General features: G+C 46.0%; 1 protein-coding gene across 2 annotated transcripts; it reads right to left on the reverse strand.

The window, feature by feature from the left end:
* Positions 1-685: 685 nt before the first annotated feature.
* On the reverse strand, positions 686-15948 carry TRIM27 (tripartite motif containing 27). 2 transcript variants are annotated; one of them, XM_024557904.3, is made up of 9 exons: positions 15894-15948; positions 15167-15421; positions 13843-13938; positions 11317-11547; positions 7663-7685; positions 5787-5902; positions 5633-5665; positions 3198-3224; positions 686-1504 (listed from the first exon to the last, which is right to left on the reverse strand). In XM_024557904.3, exons 2-9 carry the CDS (start codon positions 15392-15394, stop codon positions 909-911), a joined length of 1350 nt encoding a protein of 449 aa, XP_024413672.2. In that variant the 5' UTR covers positions 15395-15421; positions 15894-15948; the 3' UTR covers positions 686-908. The 2 variants fall into 2 exon arrangements, with proteins under 2 accessions (XP_024413672.2, XP_024413671.2); XM_024557903.4 differs by having other exon boundaries at positions 15167-15922.
* Positions 15949-18505: the final 2557 nt, after the last annotated feature.

Genomic DNA, 18505 nt, shown 5'->3' on the forward strand with positions numbered 1-18505 from the left:
CTTGTCCCTTGATGGGATACACACTAGAAAGGTCAATTTCCCCATCCTCAAAAGGGATGAAGAGGAAGGAACAGGTCAATGAATCCCTGGAATACTATCCCAGAATCTTCCCAAGGACCATCAGTCCACAGATGTGACTTGGGGGGGGGGGTGGGGGGCGTGGGGGCCGTGTAGGAACAATGAATGGTATTGGGCAGAAAATTATCCTTGACATGTATTCAGCTCCAGGACACACTTTTTAATGAAGTAAGCACACAAAGTTCTCAGGAAAGACAGTAGCAAAGAACACTGTGATTAGAACATTATCTTGTAACAGAGAAGAACCCATTTCCCTCATTATTGTAAAATAACTGTGACCAATCAAAACACATATAGCCCTGCTTAATGGAGTGAGTTAATAAAAGTATGGCAGATTGGGAATCAGGGAGAGGAACTATTCCCAGAAGGAAAAACTGGGAAAAAGGGAGCCACGCTGACAGGGCCTCCTAGTTCCATTTTAGGTCCCCGGAAAGGAGGTCTAATGCATGAAGGACAGAGAACACCGATGTCCACCATGCAGGACTGGACCAGAGGCAGCCAGGCTGAGCCAAGATGCACCATGAATAGCTTTCCAAATTCAAAGATTATCCATGTTCTTTATCCCCTCCAGTAATGTACAAAACCAAAACCTGTGACACACCAGAGATCGACTCTTGACGTTTATTTCTGAACAATCTTGATGCTTCTCGTTACATCTCATAATTTTTGTGGGGAGAGGATGCCAGAGACCACGGACATCCTGTCTCCCACTGCAGGGGCATGGAAGTGGTAAGGATATCCCGCCGTGAAGGACAGGAAGTGGCAAGGCAACAAGATCCCTTATGCCGGGGGTAGGATTATGGCCAACAGCCCTTCTGACCTGTACCTCCTCAAGGAGAAGTCTCCATGGAATGACTAGGGTTCCCAACATGGCCAGAAAACCCATCGATCCCACTCATGGGGCAGATGATCAGAGGAGCCGCGCTCTTCCCTCCGGAGTAGCTCAGACTGAAGTAAGGCCGGACAGGCCCACAGAAGGTAGCATGAGAGAAAGTAAAGGTGTGACACCTCTCTGTCACATTGTAGAAGGACACCTCACCAGCATCATAGTCCAAGAAAATCCCCACCCGCTGAAGAGGGGTCCGCAGGGGGAGGGCGGTCATCGGGGAGGTAAGAGCCCAGTACTCCTTCCCATACCACAAGGACACTGCCCAGAATCCATTCTGGGGGGCAGAGGTTACCCCACCTTTTCTGCACACTGAGTCTTCGCAGACCCCTATGGTCCACTTGGCTTTATCTCCCACCTCTACCTCCCAATAATGTCTCCCAGCGATGAAGCATGGAGAGCCCAAGACACAGGGAAACAGATTGAAGCGCTCAGGGTTGTCAGGCAGGTCCTGCTGGAGGTAACTGTACCGCACTTGCCGCAGATTGTCAGAGAGGACCAGGCTGGGGTAGGCTGTGTCTGGGTCCAGGGTCACATCCACTGCAGAGACAGAGGGGGAGGGGAGGTCAGCTGAGGGCCAGAGAGCCCACCAGAACCCCCTGCTTCTGTCCTACCTGCCTGGGAAAGGAATAAGAGCTCCCCGCTATAGGCATTTTATGATGAAATACGTCCTGAATTTAACATTCAGGAAAATTACAGTTTAAATTAACTGGTTACCTTTTTAAGCCAGAATATATTGAAAATATTGAGATTTTTACCTCTACTCCCATTTTTTCACATCTTAGGCCATATTAGCCATTATAAACTGAATTTCCCACATATATTCAGAATTTTAGAATTGTGAATAAGGGACCAGGAACCTGGAACAATTTGCCCATCTTTCTTTCTTTTTGTTTTTTTTTATTTATTTTTTTAATATAGTTATTGATTATGCTATTACAGTTGTCCCATTTCCCCCTTCAATTTGCCCATCTTTCAATTCACTTTTATATCCTCCACTCTATGGGAGGGTTTACTCAGCACATCCTAACCCTATTCATCTTTTTCTAATGTCCAATACAGGACCCACATCTTCCTCGAAAAGTCGTTTATACCAGCCCAGGCTACGTACAGTCTCCCTCTCTTAGACCAAGAACTGTGCGTCCCCCACGTCTCACACTCTGGCGTTTAGTGCCGCAGCACCTTCCAGTCACGTGCGCTCTTCCTGCTCTGTAACCGCTGGTACTTACCCGTGCATTGGCTCTTCACAGTTCGTTCAGGAGAAAGATTCCCAAACATTATCCCTCCAAACCAAAGCTCAGGTGGGCTGCATCTTCCCACCAAAGATTCCTAACGGGCAACTTGGTAGAGGTGAGCAAGACCCCAGATGGTCAGTTCGTGGTTCAACCATCTGTCCACCACAGTCATTCATTTCTTTCTCATGCCATGGGCATACTTCACACCTCCAACCAGACACAAACTCCCAGGATAGGGCTGTGTCTTGTGGCCTTTTGTTACCTCTATACCACCCTGCACAATCTTAGACAGTGTAAGACATTAACAAGGTATTCAGGTAATAGTTGTTGAAAGAATCAAATATGGGTCACATCAACCAGTGAACGCCAATGAAGGAAGAACTGTTGTATGCGGAGTCTTTCTCTTCGTAAAGAGGACTCCACGCAACAGAAGATGGCCACGTGACTCTGGAAAGTACAGCCCAGATCCGACCCACTCTGAGAATACAGATTTACACAGTCTCCTCGAACATCACGTTGAAGGTATGGTCTAGAGGAGGGGAGTTTTAAATCTGTCCCCGACGTACGGAGATGGGAAGACACAAGATTCCTAGACTTCCCAGAACTCAGAGTGAGTTGAAGTCAGCCACTCTTTTCCCCAATCACTCTTTTTGGAAGAATGGTTGGTCTTGGCAAACGATACAGGGCACTGAGGCTGGGCAGGCAGAGCGATGCTGCAGGGTACCAGCAGAGTTCTACTGTTCGGGAACTGCAGTTTTGCTCTTTAAGTATTTACAGCACCTGACCTTGACTTCCTTCTATTTCGAACGTCCCTGTCTTCAGCTCTGAGTCATTGCAAACACATAGAAACAAGCAATGGTTTTTTTAATGGTGTTGTTTATCCTTTTTACACAGGTAACCCAAGGATCCAAAATTAGGCTATTTCTAAAAGCATTCAATAGTGGTTATATTCTTAAGGATTTGTCTTCCTTTCCCTGCGTAGTTTTTCTATCACATACCTGAGTATAATTGAGCCTCTCTTAATTCTGAAAAAACAAGAGAGAAAAGAAGTTGTGGAACTCACACAAGCATTTCCAGGAAATACCCCCCGAGGGAGCGTGGGTCAGAGTCATCACACAGCAGGTGCAGACCTGGTGCCAGTGGTGCACTGACTCCTTCAGAGCACACAGGGCTCAACCGTCCAGCTTTCAGGGAAGCCGGGGGGGGGGGGGGGGGGGACGGGGACGGGGACGACGGGACTGGGGACTTCGGGTGAAAGGATAACCACATGCCTGACATCAGTAGCCTACTCGGTGAAACTGAGGCAAGATCAAGGATTCCACCCGCCACTGTGCGAGCTGGGTCTGCAAGGGGGTTACTGCTCTAAGTCCACATCACACACAACTCTTGGCTTTCATAGGCCACCTCTGTTCTAGGGGCTGAGGTGCTTGAGTGATAGATACCCACTACCACACTGGGACAAATAAGCCCATGCACTTAAAAGGCACTTTAGCCCTAGCTGGTGTGGCTCAGTGGATTGAGTGCTGGCCTACAAACCAGAGTCACAGGTTTGATTCCCAGTCAGGGCACATGCCTGGGTAGTAGGCCAGGTCCCCAGTAGGGGGTGTGTAAGAGGCGGCCACACACTGATGTCTCTCTCCCTCTCTTCCCCTCTGTCTAAAAACAAAATCTTAAAAAAAAAAAAAAAAGGTACTCTATGGAGTTGACAAAGCATTTACACAGATATGTCCACAGTAAGCCTTCTGAGTGGTACGAGGGAGAAAAGAAGTGAGAACCAGCCTGAAGAAGACCATGCCTGAACTAATGGCTTCTGGCATTGCCCACTGTATTAAGTGGAACTTCTCCGTTTGTTTTACTTATGGACAGGTGGGTGTCCCTTAAATCTGTGTCGGTAAATACCAAGTATGTGCCATATTTTGCCATGTATAATGCACATCCGTGTTTTTGGCCCAAACTTTCAGGGGGAAAAAATCCTTCATTTCAATTTTTTAATTCAATTTTTTATTTATTTATATTTAGATACTTGTTTTTTGTATTATAAAAGAATTTTAGCTTTTATTTTTGAACATACAGATATCATTATTGCCTTCTAGTTACAGTTTCAACACATAAGCATTAATAAAAGAATTATAAACATTTATATAGATACAGAATTATAATAATGTGCATCCTTATTTTTCTCTCAAAAATTTGGGCAAAAGAGTGAGCATTATACATAGCAAAATATGGTATATAAAAAGATATAATGCAAATAAAGATTCAGCATACATAACACAGTACATTATCAGAGATTATGGAGAAATGTAATTTGTAATAAATAAGAAAAGGGTTTACCTACATATAAGGATTTCAGATTTCACCAGGCTGCCTAGGAATTTTAGCAATTAATACATAGCCAGCTCCTAACTGAATTGGCGTATAAACAGAAAATTTTATATTTGGAAGAGTTTTCCTTAAATACCTAGAATATTTCATTTAATAAAATACAGGGTTTATTATGTGAATCAGGCTCCATTCTAAAGGCTTTAGAAATGGTACCTAATTTAATTTAATCCTTACAACCTTGTGAGGTAAGAGCTATTATTTTCCTTATTTTTCAGATAAAGAAATTACAAACATACCTCATTTTACTGAGCTTCGCAGATATTGTGGTTTTTATAAGAACTGAAGGCAAGACACTCTACCAGCAAAAACATTATGATTTGCTGAGAGCTCAGATGATAATTAGCATTTTTGAACAAAGTATTTTTAAATTAAGGCACGTACATTTTTTTAGACATAATTCTATTACACATTTAACAGACACTATAGTATAAACCTAACTTTTATAAGTACTGGGAAACCAATATTCTTGTGACTCACTTTACTGCAAAATTTATTTTATTGTGGTGGTCTGAACCAAACCTGCAGTGTCTGACCCATGCCTGTATGGTGCAGCTCCCCAAGGCAGTGCTGGGCCAGGCCCCAGGCACCCCCACTCCTGAATCCCACCCCTCACCACTTCCCTCAAGGTGCTGCCTCCTACACTGGTCAGTAGCTGTGCCCAGAAGCAGTAGGAACTGTGTAAATTATAACTATAAAAACTGGGTGAGATGAAATGTAACTAGGATAGTTTCTGTGTACTCTCTTTCCCAATTAAAGAATAAAAATAAAAACAATTAACACTAATTTTGGATTAATTTTAGACCGTCTATTTTTCCCCTCCATCAATGTAGATTGAGAACTAAGCGCATATAGTTAAAAGACTTCAAAGTAAAATAAGAAGCTAGTAAGTGAAAAAAATTAACAAAGCAAAAAGGAAGGTGTAAAATACCCGGGAGAGCTGGTCAGTGGGTATCTATCACCCCTGCCTCATTTCCCCTCACTTTTAATGCAGATGTTTGTTTTCCTGAGAAATTCCAACATCAAAAGCCCATTAAGTAGATAGATTTACCTTGGATTTTCTCCATATCTGACTGCATTTTTTCTAAGGAGAGAAAAGAAGATAATCAGTTTGCATCTTACCACCTGGAAAACGTGTCCTGCCAGGTAACACATTTTCAGAGCCCAAATCCATTTCCCCTCACAGGTCCCTCTTTTCACATTACCTGTGAACTGCTTCAGACTCTCAGTCATGAACAGACATTTTTGGGCAAAAATATGGATCTTCTCTTGCAGATCTGGAGGTGTGATCCAAGGTTCAGGGATCCTAATTCTTTCAGCCCTAAGTTTAAAAAGAAAAAAGGGTGAATCCCTTCCCTGAGTCCATGACCTTCCAGGGGCCAGAACAGGGCCTGAGCTGCACTAGCTAACAGAGATCAACAGTCTTTAAAAGTCACCTCTTCCATACTCCTTTCCTAGACTATGATCCTCTAGACCAGAAAAGGAGAGGTCTTATTTTTTTATCCCCCCAAGCATAAAGCTCATGGCTTTTCCGTACTGAACTGAACTGAAGGCCAGAGAGCACTGTCTACCATGACAGAGTCCTAGACACTCAGAATGGGCAACGACCCAGAATGCTCAGGTTCCCAAACACAAGGAGAATGATATCTGCAGACAGACGGGGACTCTCTGGACAATACCCAATTACCCACACCTTCGAGGGATCTGTGGCAAAGACTGACTGCTAATCGTCTACCCACAACTATTCCTTCTTCCACCTTCCAAACTCCACTGGGTTCGTGGCTGCCCAATCTAGCTGTGACCTCGCGACAGAGTTCTGGCCAATGAGAGGTTAAAACGTGTCTTATGTTAATTTAAGAAGTTGACCTAAAAAAGAAATACAAAATGACTTGTCTCCTTCCTGCTGGTTGGCATTCTAGCAGCTCTCTTGGATTATAAGAACGAGGGCCATACTTTAGGGATGGCAGGAGAGTGAAGAGAAAGAAACCTGAGAATCTGATCATCACTGGAGCCACCATACTAATCCTGGGCACATTTCTTACACAGTGACAAAATTCTGTATGTTTAAGCCTAAAGACAACCAACTTTTGGGTTTCCTACCTCATACAGCCTAACCCAAACCTTACTGGCACAAATGCTAGGATCCTGTGCTAGGTCAACACTAAACTGGCATCAAAGTCAAAGTAACAAGACAGCATTTGCTGGGCCAGCTGGCTGGGATATGTCCAAGTACCAAGTCATCTCCCTCCCCGAGACCTTCAAGAAACAAGTCTATCAGCATGACTATCCACACAGATACCCGACCACATCGACAAGGCCCTCCCCTATCTCTTCAGACGTCCCCACATAATCAAGCTGCATTTCCTCCAGAGGGTTTTCACCATTCAGGATTTTGATCAGCTTCATAGTCCAGCTCCATCAAGTCAGCTTCCACCCCTGTAGGCACTCCACCAGACATCATGTCCCCAGGCCTATCTGGCTGCCCTCGCCATCTGCCTGCAAACACAGCTTTGCCCTGGCTTCTTGCCCACTCTGAGCTCTCCCTTTTCAGTCATGTTCCAAAACCCAGGGAGCCCTTTTTCCTCCTCACTTTTTCTCTGATGATACAGCACAGAAATATCGAGAATACAAGCCAGAATCCAGGTATCTCAACACTAACTACATAACTGTGCTGATCATACCTGTTTTAGGCTATACAGAAAGAAAGAAAGAAAGAAAAGAGAAAGGATTCTGAAATGTTTAGGATGCAAAAATCGTAAGATACCCCTGCACTCTTCACAAGGCCCCGTAAGCCTCTACCCTCTCCATGAAAGTGTCCTCATAAACCACCAGCACCCTCCCAAGTGAGCCCCCTACTCTACCACGTCACCCCCTCGATTTGTTGCTAATTCCTGAGTTTTAATGAGAAGAGCTGTGGTCCATCCAACTTCTCTGCACACCAGTGATTCTGTGCGAGGACAGGCAGGTTGTGTGACCATTTGGTAAAACAGCCATCTCTAGCTTTGAGCTCCTTTCACGATTTACTAATTAAAAGGAGACAGTCTTCTCCTGCTTTTACACTGGGGAGAGAGAAAACAGTACCTGCTCAATGTGTCCCCGATGTCCTGCAAGAGAAAGGAAAAGGATAACCATGATAAGTCATTCGTAACTTCAGCTTTCCTTCATAGATGTTTGCTGAAAACCCAACTACAGACTGGTCCTGGGAGAGACCAGGAGACAAGGAACACCATTCACAGTCAAGGAGCTAAAACTCAGGCAGAGGAAGCTGGAACGCACACTATTTGCTGTACGGCATTTCCCAGGTCCTCCTAGCACAACGCTGCTCAAGGAGTTCAAGATGTCAAATTTATTAACTGAAGCACCCCGCCCGGGGACAAATGTTCAGCTTGCTTCTTTTGATTTCTGTTGTGAAGTAATTTCAGGTACACAGAAAAGCTGCTAGTACAAAAAGCTCCTATATACTTCTTATCCAGACTTACCAGATGATTATACATATTTATCCTTAGGACCACTTAAAAAGTCATTATTTATTTTATATCCCTTGACCCCTTTATACTTATGTGTGCATTTCCTAAGTACATCTGCTTATATAACTACTGCATGGCTATCAAACTCAGGAAATTGAACACTGATGTTCATCTAATCCATAGTCCATATTCTAATTTAACCAAATGTTCTTTACAGCTACCCCTCCCCGCTAAAGTAATCCAGGATGCCCCCCTGCACTTAGCCTTGATGACACGTGTCTTTATTCTGGAATAGTTCCTTAGAATTGATTCTATTTCCCATGACACTGACACTGGTTCAATACTGGCTAGGTATTTTATACACTGTCCTTCTATTTAGGTTTGTCAGACACTCTCCTCATGATTAAATTTAGGTTATATGACCTTTGACCAATGTCTGTGTGCCCTTTTAAAGGTATACAGTATTTGCTTTCTTCTTACTAGTGATATTCTCATCACTGTATAGCTACTATTTTTCCTTATTAATAAGTATAATTAATAAGTAACCTAAAAGTGATCATTCGCACTTTGAAATTATGTTACTATTCAATTCTTACTAAACTTTCCTTTTTTGATTTAATATTCATCAATTATGGTCTGAATTAACTTCCATTACGATGGTTGTCAACTGATCATTTTCTAATTTGAAAATTCCCAGAATATTACTCAGTCAATATTCTACTAGAAGGATGAATTTTCCCTTCTTATTTATTATTAGCGTGGACTCCGATTCTCACGTTATTCAATGGGTTACACTCTAGCACTGTTCGTATTTCGGTGCTCAAAAAGTCTGAGGGTTGGCTGGAGGGAATCTGTCATTCTTTCTCCCATTTCTATTCTCCTCATGCCCGTATTTTCCGGTTTACCCTTACAGCACATCCTTGCAAACATAAGCAAAACACATGAATTTTGCAACTATCTCTTCTTCAACACAACAAACAGCGCAGTCTCCATTTTGCACTTTGATTTTTTCACTTAAGACTGTGTCCTGTAAACCACTCTGTTCGTGCGTCTTCTTTACGCTTCTTCACCGTTGCACAGCGGCCCATCGTGTGCGGATGTGCACACAACCGCCCGGCTATGCACGCAGACAACTGACTCAACCCCTTTTGTCAAACATCCGGAACAGGGAAATGCAGAAACACGGAGCAGTCTGGTGGGTGTCAGAAGGTAGAATGGGACTAGAAATGAGTACCGGTTTCCTTTCGTGGAGATCAAAGTGTTTTAGAACTAAACAGTTGTGATAACTGTATAAAAGTGAATTTACTAAGTGTATTTTATCACTCACACACACATACACACAGACACACAAACGAAACCCTGCAGTCCACTTTCAAAGCTCTCTTCCTGGATGAGCCCAACAACCTGTGTTCCCTATTCCTGTTTCAGAGCAGTCGCAGTCTCTAAGAAAGCAGAAAGACAGGGCCGACGCCCCCAGTACAACCCCAAGTTCACTGACCAAGCACCATGTCTCATGAACCACCTGGCTTTACTTTGAAATGGTGATTTCAGAATTTTCCCTCCCGGCCGGTGTGGCTCAATGTGTTAAGCACCGGCCTGACAACCAAAAGGTTGCCAGGTGATTCCTGGTCAGGGCGCGTGCCTGGGTTGCAGGCCTGGTCCCCAGCTGGGGGTGTGCGAGAGGTGACCAAGCAATGTTTTTCTCCTACGTTGATATTTCTCTCCTTCACTTTCTCCTGCCCGTCCCCTCTCTCTAAAAACTAAAATCTTATTAAAAAAAGAAAAAAAAAGAACTTTCCCACATTCTTCAAAGCTCATATTTTCCCTAACTCCTTCTCAGACATGATCTGGCTTTTTAACTTCACAAGAGAATGAAGGCCAGCAGGTTTTTATGAAATCTCACAACCTGCCTGCACCTACCTCTCTCGACAGTCCATTCTTGCCATACAACAGAGAATCTTCCAAAACCAACTCCTGCACACATGCTTTAGTTCCCACTCCCTTCTGCCTTCTCAGGAACAACCACGGCGAGGAGTCTATCACTGTTACAGTTTCAGGACCTTCCTCACCTTGCTCCTCATACACAGGCTCTCCTCCCTACACATTTTTTAAAAATGTGTAATTAGTTTCTTTTAGCATCCCTTCCCATGAAACCCCACAGTCCTACCTCATCTCCAAGTATTTTCTTACACCTGCAGTCTTACTTCTTGGTAAAAGGCATCTACTCTCATAGTCTCCACTCACCCCTCGCTCCCACCCTCCCTAATGGGCTCCTGACCAAACCCTGACCACGCTGTCCCATGTGGCAGCTCCACAAAGATCATCCCAATGGCCATGTTTTCTAAAGATTTTATTTATTTATTTTTAGAGAGAAGGGAAGGGAGAAAGAAAGGGAGAGAAACATCAATGTGTGGTTGCCTCTCACGCGCCTCCCACTGGGGACTTGGCCTGCAACCCAGGCCTGTGCCCTGACTGGGAATAACCGGCAGCTCTTTGGTTTGCAGGCCGGCGCTCAGTCCACTGAGCCACACCAGCCAGGGCACAATGGCCACGTTTTCAAAATCCACGGACATCGGCCCTATCATTTCACCTCAACTCTGCTGTCCACTCCCTTTTTCCTGCAACATTTCCTTCCCAATTACACTCTCTCTGGTCACCTGTTCCCTTTGCGAGCCCTTCCTTCTCTCCCTGGCAATAAAATACCGGCGTTCGTAAAGGTTTGAAGTAGGCCATCCTCTTGTTATTCTAAAGCAGGAGTTGGTAAACTTTTTTTTTTTTAAAGGCCAGACAGCCCTGGCTTAGTTGGTTGAGTGTAGTCCTGCAAAGCAAAAGGTCGCCGATTCGATTCCTGGTAAGGGCACATGCCAGGGTTGTGGGCCCAGTCCCCAGTTGAGGCAACCAATCGATGTTTCTCTCATACATCAGTGTTTCTCTCCCTGTTTCTCCCTCCCTTACCCTCTCTCTAAAAATAAATAAATAAAATCTTTTAAGAAAAGAATATAAATTTCAGGAGAGCTTATTCACCACTTAATCCCATTGCCTAAGCCAGAGCAGATCATTCACACATGTGGAAAGAACAAATGGCAGACAGGCACCACTACTCTGCTAAGGTTTTGGCTGGGTGAGGCCTACTGCAGCTTTACCACCTGCATTGTGAAGGTCACGCCACAGAACTGCTCAGGCTAACCACTCCTGCCCACGTGCGTGTTGTTTAGGAGCAGGGAGACTTGTCAGCAGGCGCTGCCTGGGCAGGGAGCTCTACTCTCACCTGCAGGAGTTCCCTGGTGGGCTGCTGTTGCTTCTCTTCCAGCTGGCTGATCAGGCTGCTGAGCTGGGAGATGTTGCAGGAGAACTGGGTGACGGCGCCACTGATGCTGTTGTAGATAGCCAAGTCCAGCTCCTCCAGGCGGGCTAGAAGGCGATATTCGTGCTCCTTCAGGGAGTGATACAGCTGCTCAAATTCCCAAATGATCTTCTCCCTCTCCATCTGGGTCAGGCTCTGGGCACACGGGGAGGGGCATGAAGACAGGAGACGTTTACTTTTACAGCCCTTCCCACCTCTCCCCCACTACCCACTCCAAGATCTCGTCATTGCATCCAGGACACTACAAAGCTATCTTGTTCACTCACTCACTCGTTTTTTCCAATCTTTACCGACTGGCTGTGTCATGGCCAAGAACTGAACTGCCCCAGGGATAATTAAAGCAGTCACTGCCCTGAAGAAACTCAGTCAAGTGAGAGTCGGTTCATGTGACACACGTATGTACTCAGGGATGGAAAGTAAAGACAGGGTGAACAGTTGGCACAGCCTTCACAAAAGCAGTGTTCAGACACTTCTAGGATGAGCAGGAGCTCACCATGTGGCCAAAAGCCAGGAGAGCTTCCCAGGCAAAACAAATCACACAGGCAAGAGAGCAGGGAGAGACGGCAATCGATGCTGCACTGAAGGGAGAGGCCAGAAAACTTCAAGAGACCAGAGCATACCTTGCCTGGAAGGCAAAGGGGAACCATGAAAAGCTGTCAGGGAGTGTTCTGTGCCCAGCAGAAGACCATCTGTAACATTTCTGTAAGAATCCTCACAGAATAACCTTGATGGGTCCCCTTAGGCCTGCCACTGGGATCTACACCCTCCATCTGACTTTCAAGGTTCACTGGTGCAGATCTATTTGCCAAGATTTCCCCACCCTTCATTCTCTATCCCACCTCCCACAGACAGGGCCCTATTAATGCTCTGTTGTAAACAAAGGGTGGGCAAACTCCCCCGTTCACTCCCTCTGAGTAAAGTTTTACTGGAACATAGCCACACCCATCACTTACATGTTATCTTAGCTGCTTCAGAACTACAGCAGCAGAGCTCAGCGGTTACAACAGACAGGGCCCACAAAGCCAAAGGTATTTACTACCTAGTCCCTTATAGAAGCTCGTTCACCTATTTAAACTCAACTCCTGAGAACCTTCCCTCACTAACCATCCCTCTAATCACCCTTCTTAAGCACTTGCATAAACACTTTTGTTTATAAATCCCTTTTAAGCTCCTACTTCTCCTCAACTGGATAAGTCTTTTCAAGACATAAACCACCCAATATATCTCAGAAATGGAAAATTAAAGCTGAAAGAGACCTTAAAGATCAACTAATTGAGAGTGCTTCTCCAGGGGATGCTGTATATGCATATATATAATCTCCCCACGTAGACTACAGTGCATTTAGCATCCCCGCCCCACCCTCCCCAACCCCTACACTACTGAGTGACAACCAGAGAAGCACCTACCACTCGAGGAGAGCGACAGCACTACTAGGCTTGCTGCAAAACACGTGTAGTCCAACCTACTCATTTCACACAAGAGAAAACCGAGGCCTCGAGAGGTTATGTTTCTCTGTCAGACTATCCCACCGGCTAGTGTCAGGGCCAAGAAGGACGTCCGCAGACTCTACAACCGAAGGGCCGCCTCCTCTCTCTGACAGCCCCCTACAGAAGAGGAGGGTATGGGTGTAATAATCTGACCCTGCGCAAACTCACCGCAAGGTTTTCCATCCATCAGACCTACTTCCACGCAGAGGGAACTGAGGTCTCAAAGGACTGTGTGAGCAGAACAAGTGTGGCATTGGGGCATCATGGGAATAAGTTCCCTGCCCACAAGTTCCCGGCTACACCCTGGCCAGGACTGACAAAATTTGTCACGAGACGATGTCAGACAGTACTAGTCTAACGGTTTGCTTCTAACATGCAAACCCACAATGGGTGGGAATTTTTAATACTTTATTTATTGTTCAAAAAAATGCTTAAAAACCTAGGTAATGGATTTTCAAGTATATATTATAAAAGTCTCTGTATTTTTTGTTTTGGTTTTCAAAACAAAACCCCAATATCCCTCTCACAAATTAGCACATAAGCCACTTGCTTCGGCCTTGGGAGACTAGGGGAAGCAAACAAAGTGAAATGTTCAGAACTGAAGTGTCAAGAAAGAGAGCACTCCAACAAGAAGCACAAGTGGGGCTTATGCAAAGCCACTGTCAGCATCTGTCTGCAGAACAGTACCAAAGAGGCCAACTGTGCCCACGAACTTTATCCTCGTCAGCTTTGTCAAGGGTCACCCCGTATCTACACAAAGCTAGAGGGCTAAACTTTTGATAGGCCAGACTTCCAGGGGGTCCAACCACCGTAAGGCATTGTTTCCCCTTTACCTAGAAGCGTGGGTGACTTGGCTGCACGAGGTAAGTACACAACATCAGGCTTACTAAAGAGAAAATAACCAGCAGAAGTGGCATTATCTGTGAACGCCAAAGGCCCTTACCAAGAGTTCAGCTCGTGCCTGCTCCCCCTGTGCCCGACGCCTCTTCTTTAAGTCCTTCACTCTTTTTAGGTGGTCCAGCTGGTTCTGGATCTGCTCCTAAGAAAAGCAAGAAAAATCGGGCCATGCCGGATTAGGCAGACCTTAGCACCGGCACGGCCCCTCTTCTCACCGCACACGAAGCCCACATTTCTGATGCCAAGCCCTGGGTGAGAGCCTGTCCTGCGACCACACTGCCAGGGCGCGGTGGCGGCTGCAACCTCTCCTTTGGCAGTTTCTGTGTCACATCAACAGCGAGTCAGCCACCTGATCCTGGAAGGACACTGCATGGCCTAGCGCCACAATTTTCAACCTTTTTCATCTCATGGCACACATCAACTAATTGCTAAATTCTGCAGCACACCAAAAAAATATTAAAACGGTATAATTTTGATTCATTCACATCAGACAGCGATCATTGTGTTGGCTGTTGTTATATTTTTATTTGACAATCTAAGAGAAATGAGCTCAGTGGCCCTGACTAAATAGCCAGGTATTGCATGTTTTAAAATTCTCAGGGCACAGGGGTTGAACATCGCTGGCCCGGTGGAAATGTAACTGGACTAACGGGCTTCAAGTTGCAGCTGTCCCACAGTTAGCATGCTGAAAACATTACTTTGTTTCTATGTTATTGTTTAGCTGTGCTATCTGTTCAACCGTTCACAAAGGGGTTCCACACATCATTTTATTTCATTTAATCTTTATAATAACTTACCTTCTGTGAGTCTTAGTGGTTAAATAACTTAAGCAGTAAATAGTTGTGGTCTTTTCCTTGAGTTTCTAGAACAGAATAGAGCAGTGGGAAGTGCTGGGGAAATGTTTATAGACTAAGTGGTGGGTATCTGCTTGATGGATACACTGCCTATTAACGTGTTTTTGCCTGAGATCGGCTAGGTACCGACAGGAGTAAAAGCATCTTTGAAGCTCTCCAATATGTACGTAGTTTTACAAGCATCTTTTATACAGCCCGTGGGGGGCGGGGGGGGGTTCCCGTGGGCCATCTTCCCGTATAAGGTGCCCATGAGCCAGTAAACATGGGGCACAGAAGAAAAGGAGAGTGGGGCCGGAGAGACTTGTGGCTTCCTCACTATCTACAGGTTCTCTTCCCAAATCTGAGTGCCCAGGCTCTAGAGCCGACATAGAGGAAATGACGGCTGTGAACCACAAGTCCGGCTCAGCCATTTTCTAGACGGAAAAAAAAGGAAGCCTCTTCGGCTCTCTCCTCCCTTCGTCGACTCGCCGCCCCTCTTCCCGGCCACACGTCCTTCTCGGCGCACCCGGACCTCACCTTGAATCCCTCCACCGCCTCCTCCAGCGGCAGCACGCTGTGGCCGCGGTGCTCACGCGAGCGGTCGCACACCACGCAGATGGGCATCTGGTCCTCCTCGCAGTACAGCTTCAGGGGCTCGCGGTGTTTCTCGCACACGCCCATCTCGCCTCCGGGGCCCGACGGCCGCTCCGTGCGCAACTGCTTCACCAGTTGGGTCACGTTGGCCAGGTGCCGGTTGGGCCGCATGTGCCGCTGCGGGAAGGTCTCCCGGCACTGCGGGCACGACACGTTGGTCTCCGCCGCGCCCCAACAGCGGACGAGGCACGCGCAACAGATGTTGTGGCCGCAGTCGAGCATCATGGGCTCGGCGAAGTACTGCAGGCACACGGGGCAGGTGGTCTCCTGCTGTAAGCACTCCGCCACGCTCCCGGAGGCCATGGCGAGGGCCTGCAGGGGTGCACGAGCATGGGCCCCAGCGCCCAGCTCTCGGCGAAGCCGAACTCTACCGCGCCCCCGGCAGTTCGCGGCCTCTGGGCGGTGTGGGAAAGCGAGCTGGGCCGGCGGAGGGCGGTGCCTCCGGGGCCCGAATCCCAGGCGTGCCCGCGTGCTGGGACCGCGGAGGGGACTGGCCACTCCCCGCGCCGCTGAGCCGCGCTGAGTGAGCTTGGGAATACTAGGACCCCACAAAACCGGCAAATACGCCACGGAGGGGAGGGGGGGCAGTGAACGCCAAAGAGCAACCTACCACGTGGCCGCGTCCGAGAAGATGCCGGCGGCCTCACTAACCCCACTCGGACCAGAGCGGAAGGGGCGTGGCCGGGGGCGGGGCTTGGCCGGGGCTTCCCAGCGCGGCGGTTCTCTGTGCTCGGGAGCCCCGCGCAGTTTCTTCCTGGTGGGCACAGAGCGCCCGCTGAAGGACGCAGGAGCAGAAGCCTCGGGCACCGTTAATAAAAGCAGTGTCACCGGGGCGCGACGGTAACGGAGTAGCCCTTGCCTTAACGCTCCGAGCCCACCGCCGAGCTTCCGCGGCCATAGGCCTGGTTCCCCAGTCTTCGGTTGGACTTCCTGTACGGCGCCCTGGACTCAGCTCCGGAGAGAGGCAGCTGGCTCCGCGTTGGTGGGGGAAGAGCAGGCATCTGGCCTCCTCCCCAGGAGGGACCAGGGTAGCGAACGGGGCCCCACCCGGTCTGTGGGGGGCTTTATTAAACAATCCCATTTACAGGCATCCGCAATTTTGTTTCAAAAAAGGAAGTCTCAATTATCGTACGGCAGCAGAGAAGAGAAGGGGAGGGAAAGAAACCCGCTTCATAGAATTACGTTAAATAGGATCTAAACATGCTTGCTCCTTCCCAGAGTATAGGAAGATTGATAATCCTGCAGGGACTTGGGTTCTTTTCATTATCTAGTAGATTTACAAATCTTTTGGGTTGCTCCTTCATCCCTACTGAATTTCTTAGCTTTCTTTGCTATTTTCTCAGTGTTCTCTCTTATCCTGTAGATTTAATTGAATCTGGGCAGCCTTGCTTTGCTTCTCTCTCATCTTGCATCTGTTCGTTTTAATTTCCGTTACTACACTTTGACCTAAATTATTTCAACAATGTCAGTTTGCAAATGTTTTTTAAACTAATTAGTAACTGGATCAATGCAACCAGTTCCACTAGTTTACCTATTTCTAGTCTTTCCCTGTACCCTATTTACATAACAACCTCAGGGAAAGAATCATCTTTAACATTCTGTCACTTCTCACTTAGAAATCTTCAAAGCATCCAGAACATTGTCCAGACTTTGAGCATAGGGTTCAGTCCAAGCACTTCTGGCCTCCAACATTGGTCGCTATCCTCACTGTCTAATAATGTTGCCAGCCCAGCTTCTGGTTCAGCTTGTGCTCACCACAGCGCTCCACAGAGCCTGCTCAGGGTCCTGTCCCTTTCTTGGAGCTTAACCTAAACAAGCAGGCCACTCAGTCTCTCTCCAATAAGCCTCCCATGTTTCCATAACAGCTCAAATTCTGATACTTGGTTATTTTCTGTCTTAAGATTTTCTTTGAGTTTGCTTTGTATGGAACTCTTACCTGTCTGTCAAATTTTTTTTAGAATACTAACATACTTTATAAATAAGGGAACAAGTCAGGTCCTTCAGTAACTCTTATGAGGACAGAAGCGCCTCTGCAAACCTACTATGTTCTCCATTATGCCTTGCACATAGCTCTAATCGTACTGATGGTACTTAAATACTTGTTGACTTATTAGATTAATAATGATTCCACTGTCATATTTTATGCATACTTCTTTATAACAGTTGTTATGTATTCAGTTATAAAATGATGGGTGTAAACACAAATGCCTGTTGAAGACAAAAAGGTAACTTAAATGAGCAGGCCAGACCAGTAGGGAAAGATAGGAACAGTGACTAATTGGAGGACAGGTATCCCTCCTGAAAGGCAGCTATTTATCTTTAGCTGAAGATAAACATTGATAATGTGGTCCCAGCATATTGCCAAATTTTTATATTATTCAAGAGAAGGCAAAAATCTGGAGTTTTATGTGAAATATATTCACTTTTAGCTGTTAAAAACTAACTAAAAATTGTAAAATCATCTCTGCCAAGATGAACTTTGTCTTCTGACTTCCAGTTTGGGACTTTTGGTACAGCTGTTTATTTTAATATGTGCTTATAAGGGACAGTTGTTGACTATTTTATAGCTAATCTCTACTTCTTCCTTAGAATTTTATTCCAGGTAGCAGTATGTTCAGCTAAAAGGTACTTCCCAGGCCCCTTTACTGCCAATATTGTAGTAGATTTACGAAGGCTACAGTATGAAAGCTTGTCCGGCTGGTTACAGATGTTTGCAGGAATACGCTCAACTCACCAATGCTTCTTTCACACCTTAACACAGTCCTGAGCTTGTGGGTAGTCAACGATAACTACGTGGAACTTTTTGGATGAGAACTCTGAGAAAGCTTCTAAAAGCCTACTCAAGCTGGGGAGTATGCCCTTTTCACCTTCCCCTTCCTAATCCTTCCAGCCTGGAATGTGCACATGATGGCAGGACCTCACGCAGCTGCCCTGGACCATGAAGCAATCTTGAAGATGGAAGCCAACACTGAGATGGTGCAGTGAGGTAGTGAAGCCTGGTCCTTACTCACTGCACAGCGACTGCATCCAATCTTCATGTATATGAGACAAACGAAAACCATTACCTTGTTTAAGACACTTACTTGGATTGACTTCATATGCAACAGAAACTGACCTGTCTGATAAAATATATTTTTATTAATAAAATTTTTTATTTTAAAATAAATTCCTACCTAACCCTTCCATACAACCTATGTGCCTTAAGAGTACTAGTGATTTCTA

This window comes from Desmodus rotundus, chromosome 11 (genome assembly GCF_022682495.2).
Source record: "Desmodus rotundus isolate HL8 chromosome 11, HLdesRot8A.1, whole genome shotgun sequence".
In the NCBI taxonomy this organism is placed as follows: domain Eukaryota; kingdom Metazoa; phylum Chordata; class Mammalia; order Chiroptera; family Phyllostomidae; genus Desmodus; species Desmodus rotundus.